General features: G+C 45.7%; 1 protein-coding gene across 3 annotated transcripts in view; it reads left to right on the top strand.

Moving 5' to 3' along the window:
* The window catches only part of LOC141264775 (unconventional myosin-Ig-like), a 443,459-nt gene that overhangs the window by 108,591 nt on the left and 310,023 nt on the right, over nt 1-24,845 (top strand). For all 3 annotated transcript variants that reach the window (XM_073677080.1, XM_073677078.1, XM_073677079.1), the window contains 3 exons: nt 16,481-16,597; nt 16,819-17,025; nt 19,339-19,484. In XM_073677080.1, coding sequence (XP_073533181.1) covers nt 16,481-16,597; nt 16,819-17,025; nt 19,339-19,484 — 470 coding nt within the window. The remainder of the gene's footprint in view (nt 1-16,480; nt 16,598-16,818; nt 17,026-19,338; nt 19,485-24,845) is intronic.

Here is a 24,845-nt window from a genome sequence, read left to right on the forward strand (position 1 = left end):
CATGTTGTCTTATACACACACATGTAGTCTTATACACACACATGTAGTCTTATACACACACATGTTGTCTTATACACACACATGTAGTCTTATACACACATGTAGCCTTACACACACACATGTAGTCTTATGCACACACATGTAGTCTTATGCACACACATGTAGTCTTATGCACACACATGTAGTCTTATACACACACATGTAGTCTTATACACACACATGTTGTCTTATACACACACATGTAGTCTTATACACACACATGTTGTCTTATACACACTCATGTAGTCTTATACACACACATGTAGTCTTATACACACAAATGTTGTCTTATACACACACATGTTGTGTTATACACACACATGTAGTCTTATACACACACATGTTGTCTTATACACACACATGTTGTCTTATACACACACATGTAGTCTTATACACACATGTAGCCTTACACACACATGTAGTCTTATACACACACATGTTGTCTTATACACACACATGTTGTCTTATACACACACATGTTGTCTTATACACACACATGTAGTCTTATACACACACATGTTGTCTTATACACACACATGTAGTCTTATACACACATGTAGTCTTATACACACACATGTTGTCTTATACACACACATGTAGTCTTATACACACACATGTTGTCTTATACAGACACATGTAGTCTTATACACACACATGTTGTCTTATACACACACATGTAGTCTTATACACACACATGTTGTCTTATACACACACATGTAGTCTTATACACACACATGTTGTCTTATACACACACATGTAGTCTTATACACACATGTAGTCTTACACACACATGTAGTCTTATACACACACATGTAGTCTTACACACACATGTAGTCTTATACACACACATGTAGTCTTACACACACATGTAGTCTTATACACACACATGTAGTCTTATACACACACGTAGTCTTATACACACACATGTTGTCTTATACACACACATGTAGTCTTACACACACATGTAGTCTTATGCACACACATGTAGTCTTATACACACACATGTAGTCTTATACACACACATGTAGTCTTATACACACACGTAGTCTTATACACACACATGTTGTCTTATACACACACATGTTGTCTTATACACACACATGTAGCCTTACACACACATGTAGTCTTATGCACACACATGTAGTCTTATACACACACATGTAGTCTTATACACACACATGTAGTCTTATACACACATGTAGTCTTATACACACATGTTGTCTTATACACACACATGTAGTCTTATACACACACATGTAGTCTTATACACACACATGTAGTCTTATACACACACATGTTGTCTTATGCACACATGTAGTGTTATACACACATGTAGTCTTATACACACATGTAGTCTTATACACACACACATGTTGTCTTATACACACACACATGTTGTCTTATACACACATGTAGTCTTACACACATACATGTAGTCTTATATACACACATGTTGTCTTATACACACACATGTAGTCTTATACTCATACATGTTGTCTTATACACACATGTAGTCTTACACACATACATGTAGTCTTATATACACACATGTTGTCTTATACACACATGTAGTCTTACACACATACATGTAGTCTTATATACACACATGTTGTCTTATACACACACATGTAGTCTTATACTCATACATGTTGTCTTATACACACATGTAGTCTTATACACACACATGTTGTCTTATACACACACATGTTGTCTTATACACACACATGTAGTCTTATATACACACATGTAGTCTTATATACACACATGTAGTCTTATACACACATGTAGTCTTATACACACACATGTTGTCTTATACACACGCATGTAGTCTTATACACACGCATGTAGTCTTATACACACGCATGTAGTCTTATACACACACATGTTGTCTTATACACACACATGTTGTCTTACACACACATGTAGTCTTATACACACTTGTAGTCTTATATACACTTGTAGTCTTATATACACACATGTAGTCTTATATACACACATGTAGTCTTATACACACACATGTAGTCTTATACACACATGTAGTCTTATACACACACATGTTGTCTTATACACACACATGTTGTCTTATACACACACATGTAGTCTTATACACACTTGTAGTCTTATATACACACATGTAGTCTTATATACACACATGTAGTCTTATACACACACATGTTGTCTTATACACACACATGTTGTCTTATACACACTTGTAGTCTTATACACACATGTAGTCTTATATACACACATGTTGTCTTATACACATATATGTTGTCTTATACACACACATGTAGTCTTATACACACACATGTAGTCTTATACACATACATGTTGTCTTATACACACACATGTTGTCTTATACACACATGTAGTCTTATACACACACATGTAGTCTTATACACACATGTAGTCTTATACACACACATGTTGTCTTATACACACACATGTAGTCTTATACACATACATGTTGTCTTATACACACACATGTAGTCTTATACACACATGTAGTCTTATACACACACATGTAGTCCTATATACACACATGTAGTCTTATACACACATGTAGTCTTATACACACACATGTAGTCTTATACACACACATGTAGTCCTATATACACACATGTAGTCTTATACACACATGTAGTCTTATACACACACATGTAGTCTTACACACGCATGTTGTCTTATACACACATGTAGTCTTACACACACATGTAGTCTTATACACACATGTAGTCTTATACACACACATGTAGTCTTACATACACATGTAATCTTATACACATACATGTAGTCTTATACACATATGTAGTCTTATACACACACATGTAGTCTTACACACACATGTAGTCTTACACACATGTAGTCTTATACACACACATGTAGTCTTATACACATACATGTAGTCTTATACACACACATGTAGTCTTATACACACACATGTTGTCTTATACACACACATGTTGTCTTATACACACACATGTAGTCTTATACACACACATGTTGTCTTATACACACACATGTAGTCTTATACACACACATGTTGTCTTATACACACACATGTAGTCTTATACACACATGTAGTCTTATACACACACATGTTGTCTTATACACACACATGTTGTCTTATACACACACATGTAGTCTTATACACACATGTAGTCTTATACATACACATGTAGCCTTACACACACATGTAGTCTTATACACACACATGTAGTCTTATACACACACATGTAGTCTTATACACACATGTAGTCTTATACACACACATGTAGTCTTATACACACATGTAGTCTTATACACACATGTAGTCTTATACACACACATGTTGTCTTATACACACACATGTTGTCTTATACACACACATGTAGTCTTATACACACATGTAGTCTTATACATACACATGTAGCCTTACACACACATGTAGTCTTATACACACACATGTAGTCTTATACACACACATGTAGTCTTATACACACATGTAGTCTTATACACACACATGTAGTCTTATACACACATGTAGTCTTACACACACATGTAGTCTTATACACACACATGTAGTCTTATACACACACATGTAGTCTAATACACACACATGTAGTCTTATACACACACATGTAGTCTTATACACACACATGTTGTCTTATACACACATGTAGTCTTATACACACACATATAGTCTTACACACTTGCATTGAGGCAGATGAGGATATTATTTGCTCCTTTAGTGACTTGTCCGAGCTCCTTGTCTTGCGGCCTCGTCTCCATCCCGTCACTGCGACTTCTTGTTTCCCTTCCATGGATTTATATTCTGCTGTAATCGCTGAAAATATGTAGAATCCAGTAATCTGTATGTGAATAATGATCAGCCATGTTGTCATGGTGGTAGTAATGGGGGTGAATAGTTATGCACTCGCTTTTAATAATTGTAATGAAGGTGTTTCCCTCCTGGATATGAATGACTATATCTGATTGCAGCATTATACAGCACCTTGGAAAGTCTTCATACCCCGTGAACTTTTCCACATTTTTTTACGTTACCCCCAGAAACAATGTATTTTATTGGTATTTTTTGTGATAGCAACACAAAGTAACAAGTATCTGTGACGTGTAAAGGAAATGATACAAGGTTTTCTAATTATTTAAAAAATATAAATCTGAAAATTGTGCTGTGCATTTGTATTCAGCCCCTGAGTCAGTACTTTGTAGGACCACCTTTCTCTGCTGCAGTCTTTTGGGGTCTGTCTCTCCACCTTTCTCTGCTGAAGTCTTTTGGGGTCTGTCTCTCCACCTTTCTCTGCTGCAGTCTTTTGGGGTCTGTCTCTCCACCTTTCTCTGCTGCAGTCTTTTGGGGTCTGTCTCTCCACCTTTCTCTGCTGAAGTCTTTTGGGGTCTGTCTCTCCAGCTTTCACTGCAGTCTTTTGGGGTCTGTCTCTCCATCTTTCTCTGCAGTCTTTTGGGGTCTGTCTCTCCAGCTTTCTTTGCAGTCTTTTGGGGTCTGTCTCTCCACCTTTCTCTGCTGCAGTCTTTTGGGGTCTGTCTCTCCACCTTTCTCTGCAGTCTTTTGGGGTCTGTCTCTCCAGCTTTCGCTGCAGTCTTTTGGGGTCTGTCTCTCCAGCTTTCTCTGCAGTCTTTTGGGGTCTGTTTCTCCAGCTTTCTCTGCAGTCTTTTAGGGTCTGTCTCTCCAGCTTTCACTGCAGTCTTTTGGGGTCTGTCTCTCCAGCTTTCGCTGCAGTCTTTTGGGGTCTGTCTCTCCAGCTTTCGCTGCAGTCTTTTGGGGTCTGTCTCTCCAGCTTTCGCTGCAGTCTTTTGGGGTCTGTCTCTCCAGCTTTCTCTGCTGTAGTCTTTTAGGATCTGTCTCTCCAGCTTTCACTGCAGTCTTTTGGGGTCTGTCTCTCCACCTTTCTCTGCAGTCTTTTGGGGTCTGTCTCTCCAGCTTTCACTGCAGTCTTTTGGGGTCTGTCTCTCCATCTTTCTCTGCAGTCTTTTGGGGTCTGTCTCTCCAGCTTTCGCTGCAGTCTTTTGGGGTCTGTCTCTCCAGCTTTCGCTGCAGTCTTTTGGGGTCTGTCTCTCCAGCTTTCGCTGCAGTCTTTTGGGGTCTGTCTCTCCACCTTTCTCTGCTGCAGTCTTTTGGGGTCTGTCTCTCCACCTTTCTCTGCTGCAGTCTTTTGGGGTCTGTCTCTCCCACCTTTCTCTGCTGCAGTCTTTTGGGGTCTGTCTCTCCACCTTTCTCTGCTGAAGTCTTTTGGGGTCTGTCTCTCCACCTTTCTCTGCTGCAGTCTTTTGGGGTCTGTCTCTCCACCTTTCTCTGCTGCAGTCTTTTGGGGTCTGTCTCTCCACCTTTCTCTGCTGAAGTCTTTTGGGGTCTGTCTCTCCACCTTTCTCTGCTGCAGTCTTTTGGGGTCTGTCTCTCCACCTTTCTCTGCAGTCTTTTGGGGTCTGTCTCTCCAGCTTTCTTTGCAGTCTTTTGGGGTCTGTCTCTCCACCTTTCTTTGCAGTCTTTTGGGGTCTGTCTCTCCAGCTTTCTCTGCAGTCTTTTGGGGTCTGTCTCTCCAGCTTTCGCTGCAGTCTTTTGGGGTCTGTCTCTCCAGCTTTCTCTGCAGTCTTTTGGGGTCTGTTTCTCCAGCTTTCTCTGCAGTCTTTTAGGGTCTGTCTCTCCAGCTTTCACTGCAGTCTTTTGGGGTCTGTCTCTCCAGCTTTCGCTGCAGTCTTTTGGGGTCTGTCTCTCCAGCTTTCGCTGCAGTCTTTTGGGGTCTGTCTCTCCAGCTTTCGCTGCAGTCTTTTGGGGTCTGTCTCTCCAGCTTTCTCTGCTGTAGTCTTTTAGGGTCTGTCTCTCCAGCTTTCACTGCAGTCTTTTGGGGTCTGTCTCTCCACCTTTCTCTGCAGTCTTTTGGGGTCTGTCTCTCCAGCTTTCACTGCAGTCTTTTGGGGTCTGTCTCTCCATCTTTCTCTGCAGTCTTTTGGGGTCTGTCTCTCCAGCTTTCGCTGCAGTCTTTTGGGGTCTGTCTCTCCAGCTTTCGCTGCAGTCTTTTGGGGTCTGTCTCTCCAGCTTTCGCTGCAGTCTTTTGGGGTCTGTCTCTCCACCTTTCTCTGCTGCAGTCTTTTGGGGTCTGTCTCTCCACCTTTCTCTGCTGCAGTCTTTTGGGGTCTGTCTCTCCCACCTTTCTCTGCTGCAGTCTTTTGGGGTCTGTCTCTCCACCTTTCTCTGCTGAAGTCTTTTGGGGTCTGTCTCTCCACCTTTCTCTGCTGCAGTCTTTTGGGGTCTGTCTCTCCACCTTTCTCTGCTGCAGTCTTTTGGGGTCTGTCTCTCCACCTTTCTCTGCTGAAGTCTTTTGGGGTCTGTCTCTCCACCTTTCTCTGCTGCAGTCTTTTGGGGTCTGTCTCTCCACCTTTCTCTGCAGTCTTTTGGGGTCTGTCTCTCCAGCTTTCTTTGCAGTCTTTTGGGGTCTGTCTCTCCACCTTTCTTTGCAGTCTTTTGGGGTCTGTCTCTCCAGCTTTCTCTGCAGTCTTTTGGGGTCTGTCTCTCCAGCTTTCGCTGCAGTCTTTTGGGGTCTGTCTCTCCAGCTTTCTCTGCAGTCTTTTGGGGTCTGTTTCTCCAGCTTTCTCTGCAGTCTTTTAGGGTCTGTCTCTCCAGCTTTCACTGCAGTCTTTTGGGGTCTGTCTCTCCAGCTTTCGCTGCAGTCTTTTGGGGTCTGTCTCTCCAGCTTTCGCTGCAGTCTTTTGGGGTCTGTCTCTCCAGCTTTCGCTGCAGTCTTTTGGGGTCTGTCTCTCCAGCTTTCTCTGCTGTAGTCTTTTAGGGTCTGTCTCTCCAGCTTTCACTGCAGTCTTTTGGGGTCTGTCTCTCCACCTTTCTCTGCAGTCTTTTGGGGTCTGTCTCTCCAGCTTTCACTGCAGTCTTTTGGGGTCTGTCTCTCCATCTTTCTCTGCAGTCTTTTGGGGTCTGTCTCTCCAGCTTTCTCTGCAGTCTTTTGGGGTCTGTCTCTCCAGCTTTCTCTGCAGTCTTTTGGGGTCTGTCTCTCCAGCTTTCTCTGCAGTCTTTTGGGGTCTGTCTCTCCAGCTTTGCACATCTAGAGGTGACATTTTGCCCGCTCTTCTTTGCCCCCTCGCTCTCGCTCAGTGATCGGATGGAGACGTCTGTGATCAGTGATTTTCACGTCTTGTCACAGATTCTCTGGGATTTGGGTCTGGGCTGTGACTGCGCCGTTCACACACATGAATATGATTTGATCTAAACCCTCCTTTGTAGCTCTGGCAGGATATTGAGGGTCGTTGTCCTGCTGGAAGGTGAACCTACGCCCCAGTCTCAAGTCTTTTGCAGCCTCTAACAGGTTTTCCTCCAGGATTGCCCTGTATTTAGCTCCATCCATCTTCCCATCACCTCTGACCTGCTTCCCTGCCTCTGCTGAAGGAAAGCCACCTCACAACATGAAGCTGCCACCAACATGTGTGATGGTGGGGATGGTGTTTTCAGGGTGATGTGCAGTGTAATTATTCCGTCACACATAGCGATTTGCATTTAGCCCAAAAAGTTCTACTTTGGTCTAATTTGAGCAGAGCAAACTGCAAACAGGAATACTTATGGCTTTCAAAAATGTTTTTCTTCTTGCCACTCTTCCATAAAAGTTAGATTTGTGGTGTATAATACTAAGGCCAGAGCCCCACTATCAGTATTTGGTCACAATTCGGTCAGTATCTTTTCTCGGGAGTGGGAGCCAAAACCAGGAGTGGGTGATAAATGCAGAATTGGTGACTTGTTTCTATTATACCTTTTCTCTGATTGTTCCTCACCTGGTTTTGGCTCCAACTCCTGAGAAAAAATAACTGACCGTATACTGATCAAATACTGATAGTGGGACTGTGGCCTAATAGTCATCCTGTAGACAGATTCTCCCCCCTGAGCTGTGGATCTGTCGCTCCTCCAGTGACCATCGGCCTCTTGGCTGCTTCTCTACTTAGTGCTCTCCTTGCTTGGGATGTCAGTTTAGGTGGACGGCCATGTCTTGGTAAGTTTGCAGTTGTGCCATACTCCTTCCATTTTTGGATGATAGATCGATCTGTGCTCCATGAGATGTTCAGAGCTTGGGCTATTTTTTTTATAACCTCACCCTGCTTTACTCTTTTCCACCACTTTATCCCTGACTTGTCTGGTGGGCTTCTTGGTTTTCATGATGCTGTTTGAGCCCTAATGTTCTCACACAAACCTCTGAGGCCTTCACAGAACAGCTGTAGTTATACTGAGGATAAATCACACCCAGGTGGACTCAATGTACTAATAATGTGACCTCTGGAGGTGATTAGTCGCTCAGGATGTTATTTAGGGGGCATCAGACTACAGGGGGCTGAATACTAATGCACAGAACAATGTTCAGATTTATATTTTTAAACTTATTAGAAAACTATGTATCATTTCCTTTACACGTCACAAATACTTGCTACTTCGTGTTGGTGTCACATAAAATCCCAATAAAAAACATTTAAGTTTGTGGATGTAATATGAAAAAATGTGGAAAGGTCACTAGGTATGAATAGTTTTTCAAGGCGCTGTATCTGCTTACACTATAGAGAGGGTGAGGTGATAGTGTGCCTCATACCTCCGTGCTCTCACTAGTCCCCCCTGACTTCAGAGATTACAATTATCACTGTATATTGTATCAATTCTCCTCGGCTGACCTGCCCCCCCCCGACTGATCCCTGGTCTGACCCCGGGCTGACCCCCCCACTGACCCCCTGGATATCACACATGGCCTCAGATGTCTCCTCGCGCTCCGTTGCCGGCTCTTGGCTGCAGCATTTTCACTCTGATGCAGATAATAATTGTGTACTTCATGAATAATGAAATAATCGCTGCAGTCGTCTCTGCGGAGTTCAGAAGTTCAGAGAAATGATATTTTTATGATGTTTTTATATGAATGAGACATTGGGAATGATTGGGGTCCATCAACTGCTGTGCAGGGGGGTCAGGCCGGACTGTAGATCTGACTTAGGGGGTGTTTGGTCTGGACAGTCCCCTGTTAGGCTATTCTGAACCAATCAAGGGTATGGGATAGCTTGGGATTGCCCCCTACCCTGAGTCAGGGAGCATAGCCACTACAGGAGATGTTCTTGCTGTGGAGGAACCTTATTGTTCACAGTGACCACTGTATAAAGCGTCTGTCACTTTCCAGGTCACTTCTCCCCACATCTATAAGACCTGACGGAGATTAACAGGTATGTGCCTAATTGGTGCCATGTATTTCACTTTCTTTTTGGAGACTACAATATGCAGTAACCTGGCAATAAAGGGTTAAAGGAACACTACGCCAAGCTGATACATTGTAATATACAGAGTGCAGCCCCCGAGGGGGCGGAGCATGACACCAGGACGATGTAAAATACCCGTTATGCTCCGCCCCCTCAAGCTCTTTACCAGGCGAAATACAGGAGACGTTTTGTACTTGAGCGTTACGGATAGATTCTAAATGTCTGATTACTAATGGCCTCATAATTCATATGACCGTGTACGGCCAACCCGGGTTCCATCGTTTAACCTGTTCCTCCCATTTTCCAGCACTCACCTTTTCTCACAAATAAAAACACTGCACCTGTAATTTCCTTGGATAAATTTGGCCACAGCGGCCATTTTATTAACAAAGAACATTAACACATTAACAGTGTTATAAATAAATAAGAAGGGAGGGTTCTTGGAGTTAAAAATTAGATCTGGCATAAATTAAACCGAACTGGAACCACCATATTACCCTCAGCCGTCCATCACCGGCTCAAGGGCACTAAAAGCTCCCAGGGTAAAACCCCGTCCAGAGCCCAAAAACCAAATGCCAGATCACCCCGCTCAATTAACCAATTGGCTGTAATTTTAACCAAATTATTCCCACCGACACTTCTGTGCCAACTCCAAGAACCCCACCCCCCGCCACAAACGAACAGCCCTGACCACCTCAGGCTCGTGAGTGCCCCCAAAAAACGCCAAAGCCCTCTCATTCCCCTCCTGTATAACCAATGCCCACAAATCGGTACCAATGTCATTCAAATGTACACCATCCTTTGCCCAAAAACTTCCAACTCCCGCCTTGAGTTCAAAATGTCGAACGCTTACTCCCCCGCTCCTTGCCACAAAGGCTGATATGGCTCTATTTAACCTCACTCTCGCCCTATTAATCCCCTTCAAAGATCTAGCCTCCCTCCACCTTCTTTTTTTTTTTTTTTTTTTGGCACAATGTCAGACCAGACCGTCAACACCACAGGAAAGGATGTCCATAACCTTAAAAATTAAATCGAATGTCCCTCATCAGTTCCCTGACCGGACGATCCCCCAAGTCATTCCCCCCCATATGCACCACCAAAATATCCAGCGTCCGAACCAAACGGGCTGCCTTATGAAATTCAGGCAGCACCCTTCTCCATACCATGCCTCTGGAGACGAGCCACCGAACCACAACTTGCTCTCTCCTAAAACCCAACTGCCTACCGTCTGGCCTCCCGTCCGCTCGCATCACCCCCAGTGGACAAAGGAATGTCCCAGAATCCACGCTAACAACGGGACACCATCTGCAACAAACAACCACAATGTATTCAATACTTAACAAGATGAAAACAACCTCAGTCCCCCATACCTAATGCCGCACAAAGGACAAATAACGATCAGAACTCCACCTCCCTATCCGCTTTGTCACATCCTTGCCTAAGCCCAAGCCATTAGCTTCTGACGCCGCGCCAATTCTAAAAGAATGTGACCCGTACACCTCCGGGCGAAGGCCCAACTCCCGAACTCCTTTCTTAAATACTGCTATTTAAGAAAAGTCCCCATTTTCATGACATAATAAGGAACCCACTCGCCCAGGCCAAAATTGCCAGTCTACTTGGTGCCACCGATTCAGACAATCTCAGCGCACCAAAAAACGCTAACGAAAAGGTTAACCTAAACAATGTAGCTTCACAACTGAACAACAAGTTTCGTCTAACACTAAACCCAAACGTTCCAAGATGTTAAAAGTCACCGGTCTTCTTTTATCCAACACCTTATCTCCTCTCCTAAAGCCCCTAAGTGCTTGCTACACTAAAAAGGACTTTGTAACATCTCTTATCCCCACTTTTGAAACAGACCATCCAATCTCCGCTGCCCTACCTACAAGAAAGAACACCGCCATCTTCCTATCACCGACATTCTCCACCAAACCCCACTGCATTATCCAACTTTTCCATACTCGCCACGATGCCTCGTATGAGGACCAGGTCTGCCTCGTAATGGACTCTCGTATTAAACGTCCCCACTCCTCCATAACCAGCTGCCACAGATGCGAAGGGCATTCCTGTCCCACGTCCTCGGCCTCTGGTGCTAGCGCCCGAAAAACGATCCCACTGAAAACGAGACAAGGCATCTGCGATGGAATTTTTACACCAGCACCTCCTGCAGCATCTGTAAAAAATCTCACAATCACGACTGCTCAAAAACTCGTGCTGAATTAACGACCTGACGTTATAATTTTCCAAAAAACATTTTCCAAACCTTCAAATCCTCCTTGTGATCCTTATTTAAACTAATGAAATGATGGGGGGCGCGCACTCCTGCTGTCACACCTGACAACCTGCGACAAAATATCCTGCCCATTGGCATAATGCTGCATGCGAAATTCAAACGACCTAACAGGGATTGTAGCTCCTTCAGCGTCACCTTACGCAACCTCCTGACTCTATCGACCTCCTGCTTGAGCAAACTCAATTTATCATCAGGTAACCGACACTCCATCCTCTCCGTATCAATTAGGATGCCCAAAAAGTTAACAAGGTGCAAGGTCCCTCTGTTTTTTTTTTTTTGTTGTTGTTGTTTTTTAATTTCCTGCCAAAGGTATGCCAAAAATGCTCCGCTACCCACACCATAGTTCCTAACAAAGTCCTACACAACAACGATTGCGGAAGGCCTATAAACAAAAAGTCATCCAAATAATGAATGACCGACTGAACTGATGCCAGGTCCCTCACCACCCATTCCAAAAACGTACTAAACGTTTCAAACAGGGAACACGTAATTGCGCAGTCCATATGCAAACACCTGTCCACGTAGTATTCCCCATTCCAAAAACAACCTAACAATGGGAAGCTATCCGGATGTACTGGCAGCAATCCAAAAGCCGATTCGATATCAGTTTTAGCTAGCAACGATCCTGGCCCATATCTCCATACCCATCCCACCGCCGCATCGAATGCTGAATACTCCACCGAACATAATTCCTGAGCAATGCCATCATTCACCGAAAAAAACCCTTAGGGTATGACAAATGTTGAATCAAACGAAACTTATTAGCCTCTTTTGGGGCACGACCCCCAATGGCGAAACAATCACCCTGCTGCTAAGTAAATCCTGAAACGGACCAGCCATCCTGCCCAATTCCACCTCCTTTGCCAGTTTCAAGCTAACCACTTCCGGATGAAGGGAAGCCGACATCAAATTTTTAAGAGAAAAGGGGACCTCATGATCAGGAGGAGGAATTCTAAAACCTTCCAAAAAAAAAAAACATCTGAAAATGACCTTAGCCTTCAACTGATCTGGATACCTACTTAGAAAGGGGGCCATCTCGTGAACCCTCACCGGAGTCACCCCCTTGACCGGTACCCATTGGCATTTTTCCATTACCCTTCTTAAAGCATTTAGATGCTCCGTGTGAAATACCGTTGCAATGGGAGCACACATGTTTAAATTTGCAGGAGTTCCCGTACATACACTGGCCATCATTAAATTGCCAGCAAGATCCCGCTTCCTTCTTAGTGCTTTGTGCACCCTGGCTACTTCCCCCGTGTCCTGCCGATTAGTTCCCACTACCGCTGCTCCCGTGAAAGGACTGCCCATACCTCACCGGAGCCACAACTTTCAGCCACAACCCGATGTCCTTCGATCCCATCTAATCTCCGAGCGGACTGCCTTCCTCTGCCGATATTGCTCGTCGTATCGTAACCATGTCTGGCCCCCCTAAGTGCGATGATCCTCCCTTATAGCATCCAGGTAGCAAAATAAACCTGAGCAATTATCCGGAGCTTTTTTCCCAATGACACTAGCCATTATTGCAAAAGCTTGCAACCAATTAACAAACGTCTGAGGAATGAACCTCCACCTACGCTTTTCTTCCTCCATTTTTTTTTTTGTTTTTTTTTTAAATGTGCCCAGCTGCCCCTCAAAGCACACGTATACCTCCCCTTTCGCCCTATCATCCAGTTTTACGGCATCCGCTTTATCCTTTTCTGTCTGTACAGAAACCGATACCCCCTAAAGTCCCCCTCAGTACACACCGCCGCCTTGCCGATTCACTCCCCACCTGCGACACCACAGGTCGACCGGGTAACCAAGCCCCCATCGGAGATAACCCTGCCTCACTGGCTCCACCAGTGTCTAAACTAGCCAGAATTTGTGATATGTTTGCCAAATTATCCCTGAGCCCCACGACATTTAACCACGCCTCCCCCTAACATTTACACCACAGGGCCCTGCCAACTGCCTATCCCCTACCCCATCCGCTACCGACCCCGTGGGTGACCAAACATACATAGACGCATACTCACGGAGCTGCGCAGGTGCTGTGTCCCCGCCAGCCGTACGTCCTGAGTCCTGCCGATTCCTTGGGTCGTCCTGATCCTCTCCGTATTCCGATCCTCCCTCTCGCTGTTGCTCAAGGCCCGCGCCCCTGGCCTCCTCGTCACCAGGGGGGACCTGAGCACGTGTCGATGCCCCCGCAGCTCGTCCGCTGCACGTTTCTGCACCGATCCTTCCTGCCGTCCGTGATCCAGCACGACCTCTGGACCTGGGCCCCCCAGCCCAGTCCGTGCTGATCTGTGGGGGGGCTGCCAGGCAGCTCCATGCTGCTGCCCGCCGCTCTGCTACCGTGACTCCGGTGACTGGGGCCAGGCAACAGGTCTACAAACTGCTGCTGCCTGCCCGAAAAACGCCATACTGTCCTCCACTGTCGATTTGACTGCCAGGCACCCCGACTGGTACATCGCCAGGTGTGCCTGCCGCGCTGCTGCTCCTCCTGGCCCCTTTTTTTTTTTTTTTTTATAACAGCCGTCCGCCGCCGTGAACCGCTGCTGGCCCTGGTTGCAGGGGCCAGCGTCATCGCTGCCCCACGACTTCCTGTCCGGTCTGGTCACGTGCACAGGAAGTGATGCGGGCCGAACTTCCGGCGAAGCCACGCCCCCGGACTGGTGACGCGGCTCTAGTGCGGGCCTTGCTTCCGGCGCGGCCCGGGCTCTATTACTGCTGCGCCGCCGGAGAAGGCCGCACTTCCGGTGGGGCCCTCGGTCCAGACCCTGCTAGCGATCCGCTGACGAAAGCGCCCACAGGCCGGCTGCGCGGATTCCTGCAGTTTGGCCACAAATGCACCCCTTGTTTATCCAACTCCAGACTACCAAAAGTTAATCGAGTCTCCTTTTGTTTAGGAATTGAAGGACAGATCCTAACAAAATGTCCCTTTTTCCCACAAAAAAAACATACACCTTTTTTCTTGCGAATCTCTGGGGATATGTATGATGTAGAGACACCCCCTAACTGCATGGGTTCCTCCAACTCCCCCACTACTGGTTCACCCCCAGACCACTCCCCTGGCAGAGGTAGGTCTCACCCGTCTGTCCATAAGGCGTCTATCAAGACAAAGACATGGCAGACTGCAAGGACTGAGGGGTTTCATATACTGCCAAGGCATCTTCAACCTTTCAGTAAGTCCCTCACAAAATTGACTGATTCCATTTGGAATCAGTCGCCCACCTACGGAATTCCGAACTGTACGTTTCCACTGACCGAATCCCCTGCTGAAGGCGACGTAGCCTAGACTCAGCCAAGGCGACTCGGTCAGGGTCATCTATATATATAATCGTCTTATCCCGTCTGTCTGTCTGTCCTGGAAATCCCGCGTCGCTCATTGGTCCGGCAGCGTCCAATCAGCGCCGCGGGATTTCTGAAAAAAGATGGCGGCCGTTAGCGGCTCATCTGCGGGACGGAGCTCAGCGGCGATGCAGCTGGGAGATGACCGGCGCGAGGCGCTCATCTCCCGACCGCCGGCGCCGCTGACCTCCATGCTTCTAGGGTGTCAAGGGAGGACCGGGGAGCGGTTCTGCGGGTCGGGATACTTCTGCTGCGAGCGCCCGCTCATGTCCCGGGTTCTCGCAGCGGAAGTAGCCGCACAGGCAGCGGCGCTGACATCCATGCGGAAGGGAGGATCGGGGAGCGGCGCTGCAGGGCGGGATACTTCTGCTGCGAACGCCCACTCATGTCCCGGGTTCTCGCAGCGGAAGTAGCCGCACAGGCAGCGGCGCTCCCCGGTCCTCACCAATACGATTCGATGATTGGTCACGATCTCTCGCTGTGACCAATCACTCTTGCTAACTCTTCTAGCACTAGGAATTCTTCTCCACCACAAGCTGTGCACCCGGATTCCATTACTTTCCACCTCTGAGAGTCTGAGTCCATCGTTCCCTGCACCAAGCGTAGAACGACCAAAGGCCCCGACGTCCATCTCGAGGTCCTCTGGCCGACAGATGGATTCGCACGGAAGGGTTCTATGTCAACCCACTGCGCCGAGTAACAGGCTCATGTTGGCCCTAGCAGCCCAGTGCTTATGGCCACTGCTATCACTTCTCCTTACTACTTTCCCTAACTGATTTTGGCACTAACTCTTAGTTATCCCTCCCAATCTGGGCCGGCCATCAGAGTTAACCCTGCCTAGGCTAAATTGCAGCCCCAAGGAGTTTTACTTTTAGATACCATACATTACTATAAATGACATTTAACCACTTGGAGCATCAGAGAGCAGAACAGAACATCCCCTCCCCCGCTGCCACATACAACGGACTCCCTCTTTGTGTGATGAACATTAGACTGCCTTTATCTGGTGCACAGTAAACTATCTCTGACGTACAATAGACTGTCCCCATATGATGTAAAGTTGTTCTCCTCTGTGTGATGTACAAAAGATCTCCTCTGTGTGATATATAGTAGATCTTATCTGTGTGTTGAACAGTAGATCTCCTCTGTGCAATGTTCAGTAGAGCTCGCCTGTGCAATATACAGTAGATCTCCTCTGTGCAATGTTCAGTAGATCTCCCCTGTGCAATATACAGTAGATCTCCTCTGTTCAATGTTCAGTAGATCTCCCCTGTGCAATATACAGTAGATCTCCTCTGTGCAATGTTCAGTAGATCTCCCCTGTGCAATATACAGTAGATCTCCCCTGTGCAATGTTCAGTAGATCTCCTCTGTGTGATGTACAGTAGATCTCCTCTGTGTGATGTACAGTAAACTTATGAGTGACTAAGTTGTCTGATTGGTAAAGGAGTTGGGGGGATACTGGTCTGCAAGGACCATAAGTAATAGTGACCTCCCCGCACTGGGACGCTCCTTGCAGACTGATCTCTGACTGATCTATAACATCCATGGATCTTTCCCTGTTGTTCTCTGCAGTTTGTGATCAATGACAAGGCCAGCTACAGACTGGTGGTGGAGTCGATGAGGATGATCGGATTCAGCCAAGACGAGGTGGATTCAGTCTACAAGATCCTGGCCTCTATTTTACACCTGGTGAGGACAATGCCTCTTAATTATAACCTCTTCTTTCTTCTGCATGCTTGCTCTGGATGTTATGGCCCCGAGCTCTGGCTGAGGCTGCCGGACCCTTGTTTTTTTCCGGGTGTCGGGCTGGTATGTGGCACTCGGAGACATGTCTGGATGCAGTTATGCAGTGAAGTCCGTCATGGCAGGTTCAGTGGTTGATGCCTCTTATGTGTCTTCACACTCCATAGGGTAACATGACTTTTGTAATGGATGGTGACGCGGTCATTCTGGAAAATGAGGACTTGGTGGGTCACATCGCTGAGCTGACGAGCTGCGACACTGACGCTGTGAAGAAGACTCTTCTCTATAGGACGATGGCTGCTGGAGGGGGCGAGATTATTGAGAAGGGGCACAGCGTGAGAGAGGCAGTATATGCCAAGGAGGCCTGTGCCAAGGTAAGAACCAGTGACCAGGAGACTTTATATTTAAGTACTATATACTGATCACCCATAACATTAAAAGCAGGTGCAGAGGAGACTACACAGCCCCATTCACAGCAAGCTGAACCCTAAGAACACCTTGTAAGACTTGCCGTATACCAGGAACACCACACAGTATCTGCTGACCACTGGCAACACCCCACAAGATGCACAGTACAGCGGGAACACCCCAGAAGATCTGCCGTATACCAGAAACACCCCAGAAGATCTGCCGTATACCAGAAACACCCCAGAAGACGCGCTGTATACCGAGACCACCCCATTGTAACCTGCCGTATATCAGGAACACCACACAGTATCTGCTGAACAGTGGAAACACCCCACAAGATGCACAGTACAGCGGGAACACCCCACAAGACCTGCCGTATACTGAGAACACCCCATTGTAACCTGCTGTATACCGGGGACACCCCACAAGACCTGCCGAATACTGAGACCACCCCAACGTAACCTGCTGTATACCAAGAACACCCCAGAAGATCACCCGTATACCAGGAACACTCAGAAGATCTGCCGTATACCAGGAACACCCCACTATACCTGCCGTACACTGGGAACACCCCATAAGACCTGCCGTATACTGGAAAAACCCCACAAGATCTGCTGTATATGGGGAACACCCCACAAGACCCGTCGTATACCGGGGACACCCCACAAGAACCACCGTATACCATAGACACCACACAAGACCCACCGTATACCGAGAACACCCCACAAGACCTGCCGTATATGGAGAACACCCCACAAGGCCTGCTGTATACTGGGAACACCCTACAAGACCTGCTGCATATGGAGAACACCCCACCAGACCTGCTATATACCGGGAACACCCCACAAGACCTGCCGTATACCGGGAACACCCCACAAGACCTGCCGTATACCGGAAACACTCCACAGGACCTGCCATATACCGGGAATACCCCACAAGACCTGCCGTATACCGGGAACACCCCACAAGACCTGCAGTATATGGAGAACACCCCACAAGGCCTGCTGTATACTGGGAACACCCCACAAGACCTGCCGTATACTGGGAACACCCCACAAGACCTGCCATATACTGGGAACACCCCACAAGACCTGCAGTATATGGAGAACACCCCACAAGACCTGCAGTATATGGAGAACACCCCACAAGACCTGGTATATACCGGGAAACACCCCACAAGACCTGCCGTATACAGAGAACACCCCACAAGACCTGCTGTATACTGGGAAACACTCCACAAGACCTGCTGTATACCGGGGACACCCTACAAGACCTGCCGTATACCGGGAACACCCTACAAGACCTGCCGTATATCGGGAACACCCCACAAGACCTGACTTATACCGGGAATACCCCACAAGACCTGCCGTATACCGGGGACACCCTACAAGACCTGCTGTATACCGGGAAACTCTCCACAAGACCTGCTGTATACTGGGGACACCCTACAAGACCTGCCGTATACCGGGAAACTCTCCACAAGACCTGCTGTATACCGGGAAACACTCCACAAGACCTGCTGTATACCGGGAAACACTCCACAAGACCTGCTGTATACCGGGAAACACTCCACAAGACCTGCCGTATACCGGGGACACCCTACAAGACCTGCCGTATATCGGGAATACCCCACAAGACCTGCCATATACCGGGGACACCCTACAAGACCTGCTGTATACCGGGAACACCCCACAAGACATGCCGTATACTGGGAACACCCCACAAGACCGGCTGTATACCGGGGACACCCAGCAAGACCTGCCGTATCCCAGGAACACCCCACAAGACCTGCTGTGTACCGGGGAACACCCCACAAGACGTGCTGTGTACCGGGGAACACCCCACAAGACGTGCTGTATACCGGGAACACCCCACAAGACCTGCCGTATACCGGGGAACACCCCACAAGACGTGCTGTATACCGGGGAACACCCCACAAGACCTGCTGTATACCGGGAACACCCCACAAGACCTTCTGTATGCCTGGAGAACCCTATATGAGTTTACATACAAATTGCAATCCTTGTCAATTGCGACCCATATGACTATAGTGTAATATCATAGTTCGGACTGTTTCCAGGTTCACTGCTTCTGATGGTGAGTGGCCGGGGCCTGGGGCTTTCAGGCTCCTTTTAATAATCAATGCTTCACACTAGCATATCTTCATTATCTGCGGAGACAATGGCCATTTCAGCAGTTTTGTATTGTACTATCAAAGTGCGTGTAATGCAATGTATCCCCCCATGCTCTATCCAATGCTGTGGTCTCCGTCCCCCCAGGCTTTCTACGAGAGGTTATTCTGCTGGATCGTCGGCCGTATAAACAGCGTGATAGAAGTGAAGAACTATGACGTCCGGCTTCACGGAAAGAACACAGTTATCGGGGTCCTGGACATCTACGGCTTTGAGATCTTTGATAATAACAGGTAAATATGGAACGATTAATGCTGCAAAAATAAAGGGCCTATAAAAAAGTGACTGAACCCAAAGAATGGAGGACAAGGGGGTCTGGGAAGAAAGAGAGGTAAAGGGGGTAAGAAAATAATGGACCAAAGGTGAGAATGGAGAGAAAAAGTCTAGAAATAGCCTGATCTCAGCAACACGTGTACTGAGTGAATCATCGTCTCCGGAGCGGCTCTTCTGTGCGCGGCGAGGATGCGGCGAGATAAATGGATCGTAGGCAGAGAGAGCAGATAATTATGTTTATTTCTTTGCACGTGTTCCTCATGTACCCGTGCCTGCCATTCACATGTCACATAATATGTCTGCACATAAAAACACTTTGCTAACTTTGAAAAGTGAATATTCAGAGAATAAAGGGACTCAGTATAGTGAAAAAAACATATATAAAGTGTGAAAAACTCAAGAGAGACAGAAAGAGATGTGCAAATGTACAACGAAAACAATTCATTCATCTGATAACTAATATCAACAATGGTTCAATATAGAATTAGAGCGTGAAAAGTAATAAGATATTAATTTATATATAGCAATATATACTATAATACTGCTCCTATTTACAAGAATATAACTACTATAATACTGCTCCTATTTACAAGAATATAACTACTATAATACTGCTCCTATGTGCAAGAATATAACTACTATAATACTGCCCCCTATGTGCAAGAATATAACTACTATAATACTGCTCCTATGTACAAGAATATAACTACTATAATACTGCCCCCTATGTACAAGAATATAACTACTATAATACTGCTCCTATGTACAAGAATATAACTACTATAATACTGCTCCTATGTACAAGAATATAACTACTATAATACTGCCCCCTATGTACAAGAATATAACTACTATAATACTGCTCCTATGTACAAGAATATAACTACTATAATACTGCTCCTATGTACAAGAATATAACTACTATAATACTGCCCCCTATGTACAAGAATATAACTACTATAATACTGCCCCCTATGTACAAGAATATAACTACTATAATACTACTCCCTATGTACAAGAATATAACTACTATAATACTGCCCCCTATATACAAGAATATAACTACTATAATACTGCTCCCTATGTACAAGAATATAACTACTATAATACTGCTCCTATGTACAAGAATATAACTACTATAATACTGCCCCCTATGTACAAGAATATAACTACTATAATACTGCTCCCTATGTACAAGAACATAACTACTATAATACTGCTCCTATGTACAAGAATATAACTACTATAATACTGCCCCCTATGTACAAGAATATAACTACTATAATACTGCCCCCTATGTACAAGAATATAACTACTATAATACTGCTCCTATGTACAAGAATATAACTACTATAATACTGCCCCCTATGTACAAGAATATAACTACTATAATACTGCCCCCTATGTACAAGAATATAACTACTATAATACTACTCCCTATGTACAAGAATATAACTACTATAATACTGCCCCTATGTACAAGAATATAACTACTATAATACTGCTCCAATGTACAAGAATATAACTACTATAATACTGCCCCTATGTACAGGAATGTAAGTACTATAATACTGCTCCTATGTACAAGAATATAACTACTATAATACTGCCCCTATATAGAAGAATATAACGATAATACTGCCCCCTATGTACCAGAATATAACTACTATAATACTGCCCCCTATGTACAAGAATATAAGTACTATAATACTGCTCCTATGTACAAGAATATAACTACTATAATACTGCCCCTATATAGAAGAATATAACTACTATAATACTGCCTCCTATGTACAAGAATATAACTACTATAATACTGCTACTATGTACAAGAATATAACTACTATAATACTGCCCCCTATGTACAAGAATATATCTACTATAATACTGTCCCCTATGTACAAGAATATAAGTACTATAATACTGCCCCTATGTACAAGAATATAACTACTACAATACTGCTCCTATGTACCAGAATATAACTACTATAATACTGCCCCCTATGTACAAGAATATAAGTACTATAATACTGCTCCTATGTACAAGAATATAACTACTATAATACTGCCCCTATATAGAAGAATATAACTACTATAGTACTGCCTCCTATGTACAAGAATATAACTACTATAATACTGCCCCCTATGTACAAGAATATATCTACTATAATGCTGCCCCCTATGTACATGAATATAACTACTATAATACTGCCCCCTATGTACAAGAATATATCTACTATAATACTGTCCCCTATGTACAAGAATATAAGTACTATAATACTGCCCCTATGTACAAGAATATAACTACTACAATACTGCTCCTATGTACCAGAATATAACTACTATAATACTGCCCCCTATGTACAAGAATATAAGTACTATAATACTGCTCCTATGTACAAGAATATAACTACTATAATACTGCCCCTATATAGAAGAATATAACTACTATAGTACTGCCTCCTATGTACAAGAATATAACTACTATAATACTGCCCCCTATGTACAAGAATATATCTACTATAATGCTGCCCCCTATGTACATGAATATAACTACTATAATACTGCCCCCTATGTACAAGAATATATCTACTATAATACTGTCCCCATGTACAAGAATATAAGTACTATAATACTGCCCCTATGTACAAGAATATAACTACTACAATACTGCTCCTATGTACCAGAATATAACTACTATAATACTGCCCCCTATGTACAAGAATATAAGTACTATAATACTGCTCCTATGTACAAGAATATAACTACTATAATACTGCCCCTATATAGAATATAACTACTATAGTACTGCCTCTTATGTACAAGAATATAACTACTATAATACTGCCCCCTATGTACAAGAATATATCTACTATAATGCTGCCCCCTATGTACATGAATATAACTACTATAATACTGCTCCTATGTACAAGAATATAACTACTATAATACTGCTCCCTATGTACAAGAATATAACTACTATAATACTGCTCCTATGTACAAGAATATAACTACTATAATACTGCCTCCTATCTGTGAGGACATGTCTGAGTAGCTCTCCTGATGTCTGGAGCAAGCCCGGGGAGGGGCCACCCTGGGTGGGGAAGCTCCCCAAGCAAGGCCCAGGCTTCCCGGCCTACACTGGGAGACAACTCCCAGGCTTCTTCTAATGGGAATACAAATCCCAGAGTCATCGTTAAGCAATGCAAAGCAACAAGCCAAAGCTCCAGTGTTTCCAAGAAGGAAGAAAGCAGAGTGAATGTGAGTAAAGTTATGGAAGGAACAGCAGCTGCAGTTACAGCAAAGAAACCTGAAGTGAAACTGTCAGTAAGTAAAGAAATGCAGCAAAGTCCAAAAACAAGTAATTCCCCAAAGGAATCTTCTGTCAGCAAACAGAGGCAGCCTGGTGCAGAGAAGGTGAGGCCGCTCCCATCACCGGCCTCAGGTGTGCAGCTCCCATCACCGGCCTCAGGTGTGCAGCTCACTCCTCCACACAGGCAGAGACGGACATCTCTGGAGAGGCAGACATTGCAAGAAAACCTGCAGCAGCAAGACACGGTGACCGGCATGGCGCGCTCAGGACGCACAAGGGCACAGGCGAGTGGCAGCAGTAAGAGTGCTGTGGAGCCCGGAGCCAGCAGTGGTACCATAAAGTCATCTGTGGTAAAACCAAAGGAGACCTCTGTGTTCAAAAACCCAGAGCCATTGTCCAAGCCTCAGAAGGAGACGGCGCGTGCACCCGAGCTGCAGCTGGCAGAGGAGATACCTGGCCTGGTAAAGAAGATGGGTGAGTTACAGCAGCAAAGACAAATGCTGCAAATGGAGATTGATGTGATCTATAAACTGAAGGCTGCTAATCCTGACAGTAATGCTATGTGTGACCAGAGACTTTACTCACTGGGTGTGGAGCTGGCGAATGTGGTCAGGGACATAGACTGTATCCTGGAGAGGATGGGGCCCCTGGCAGAGACCTACAGAAACCGGGAGCGGTTCACCTCTCACAAGCAGGACTTTGTTGTGGAGTCCAGGACCTCTGATGCTGGATTAGGGTCAGAGACTGTACAGGATGAACCCCTGAAGCAGCAGACACGACCTGTGTTACAAGCTGCACGTTTCTGTTTCCAGGAGGGACAAATACTGCAGCAGCAGCAGCAGACTGTAGCTGAGCCTGAGCAGCAACATGCACCTCAAAATCCAGTAGAGGCACCACAAGTCCCAGAATGCTCAACACAAGAGCAGGACATTGCATGTATGACTGTGTGTATTGATGGTGCACAGCACAGCCCTAATGCTGATGCACAGGCTGGGGATGACCCCACTGTACCCAGGGGCTCTGAGGCTGGAGGGGGCTCGCAGTCTGTGGTGGATGTCACATTGCCTCATAAAGATATTGTGGTTGATAATAATGTGTGAGATTTTCCCCCTTTGATACCTAATGCACAAGAGGTGACAGGTCCCCCTGCAGCGGACCCTCCCCCTGTTAGTCAGCCCAGTGTGACCCCACAGGTTCCCCACAGTAATGCCTGGAGCCGTGGTGCTCCGTCCTTCACCTCTGGCACCAACTATACCGGCCAGGCCTTCAAAAGAAGGAACGTGGTGCGATTTAAGCATAGAGGTCTCAAGGAGGATCTGCCGGACAGGAGGTTTGTGGTCAGGGAGCTACTGTGTCGTCAGATGGGGTTTGCGCCATTAAATATCTTGGCAGTGATTAATCTTCCAGACAGGGATATGATGTCAGTTTTAAAATCATGCCTGATCTGGACAGATTCTGGGCTAATTTCCCTAAGTTCAGGGACACGGATGGATGGAACAAATTTATCTTTGTTCCCATTTCCAGGCCAGATACAGTCACTGTAAATATCATCTTCTGGAATGAGGCTGTTCCCCCGCAGGACATTGTGGTGTGGCTCCGGAGGCATTGTGACCTCGTCTCTGGACTCACCAAGAATCGTGACGATGATGGTATCTGGACGGGAGGGTGGAAGGTCCTGGTGAAGCTGCGCCAGTGTAACAATGTCACTGCCCACTTACCCAACTCCTTCTTCATTGGGCGGGAGAAAGGTGTTTGCTTCTATCCTGGGCAGCCTCGTAAGTGTTTTAAATGTGGCAAAGCGGGTCACCTGGCAAATTCCTGTACTGTGGTCAAGTGCAGTCTGTGTGGGGAAGTCGGCCATGTAGCTGCAGACTGCCAGAATATAAGGTGTAACCTGTGTGGGAAGATCGGCCACCCTCACAAGGACTGTCCCGATGCTTGGCATAACATCTGCAGGGACTTTCCTGATGAGGATTTGGTGGTAGGAGCAGAGGCTCAGGAGGAGGAGG

Source organism: Phyllobates terribilis, unplaced genomic scaffold (genome assembly GCF_046119375.1).
Source record: "Phyllobates terribilis strain yellow unplaced genomic scaffold, ASM4611937v1 Scaffold_4__5_contigs__length_816908805, whole genome shotgun sequence".
Taxonomy (NCBI): domain Eukaryota; kingdom Metazoa; phylum Chordata; class Amphibia; order Anura; family Dendrobatidae; genus Phyllobates; species Phyllobates terribilis.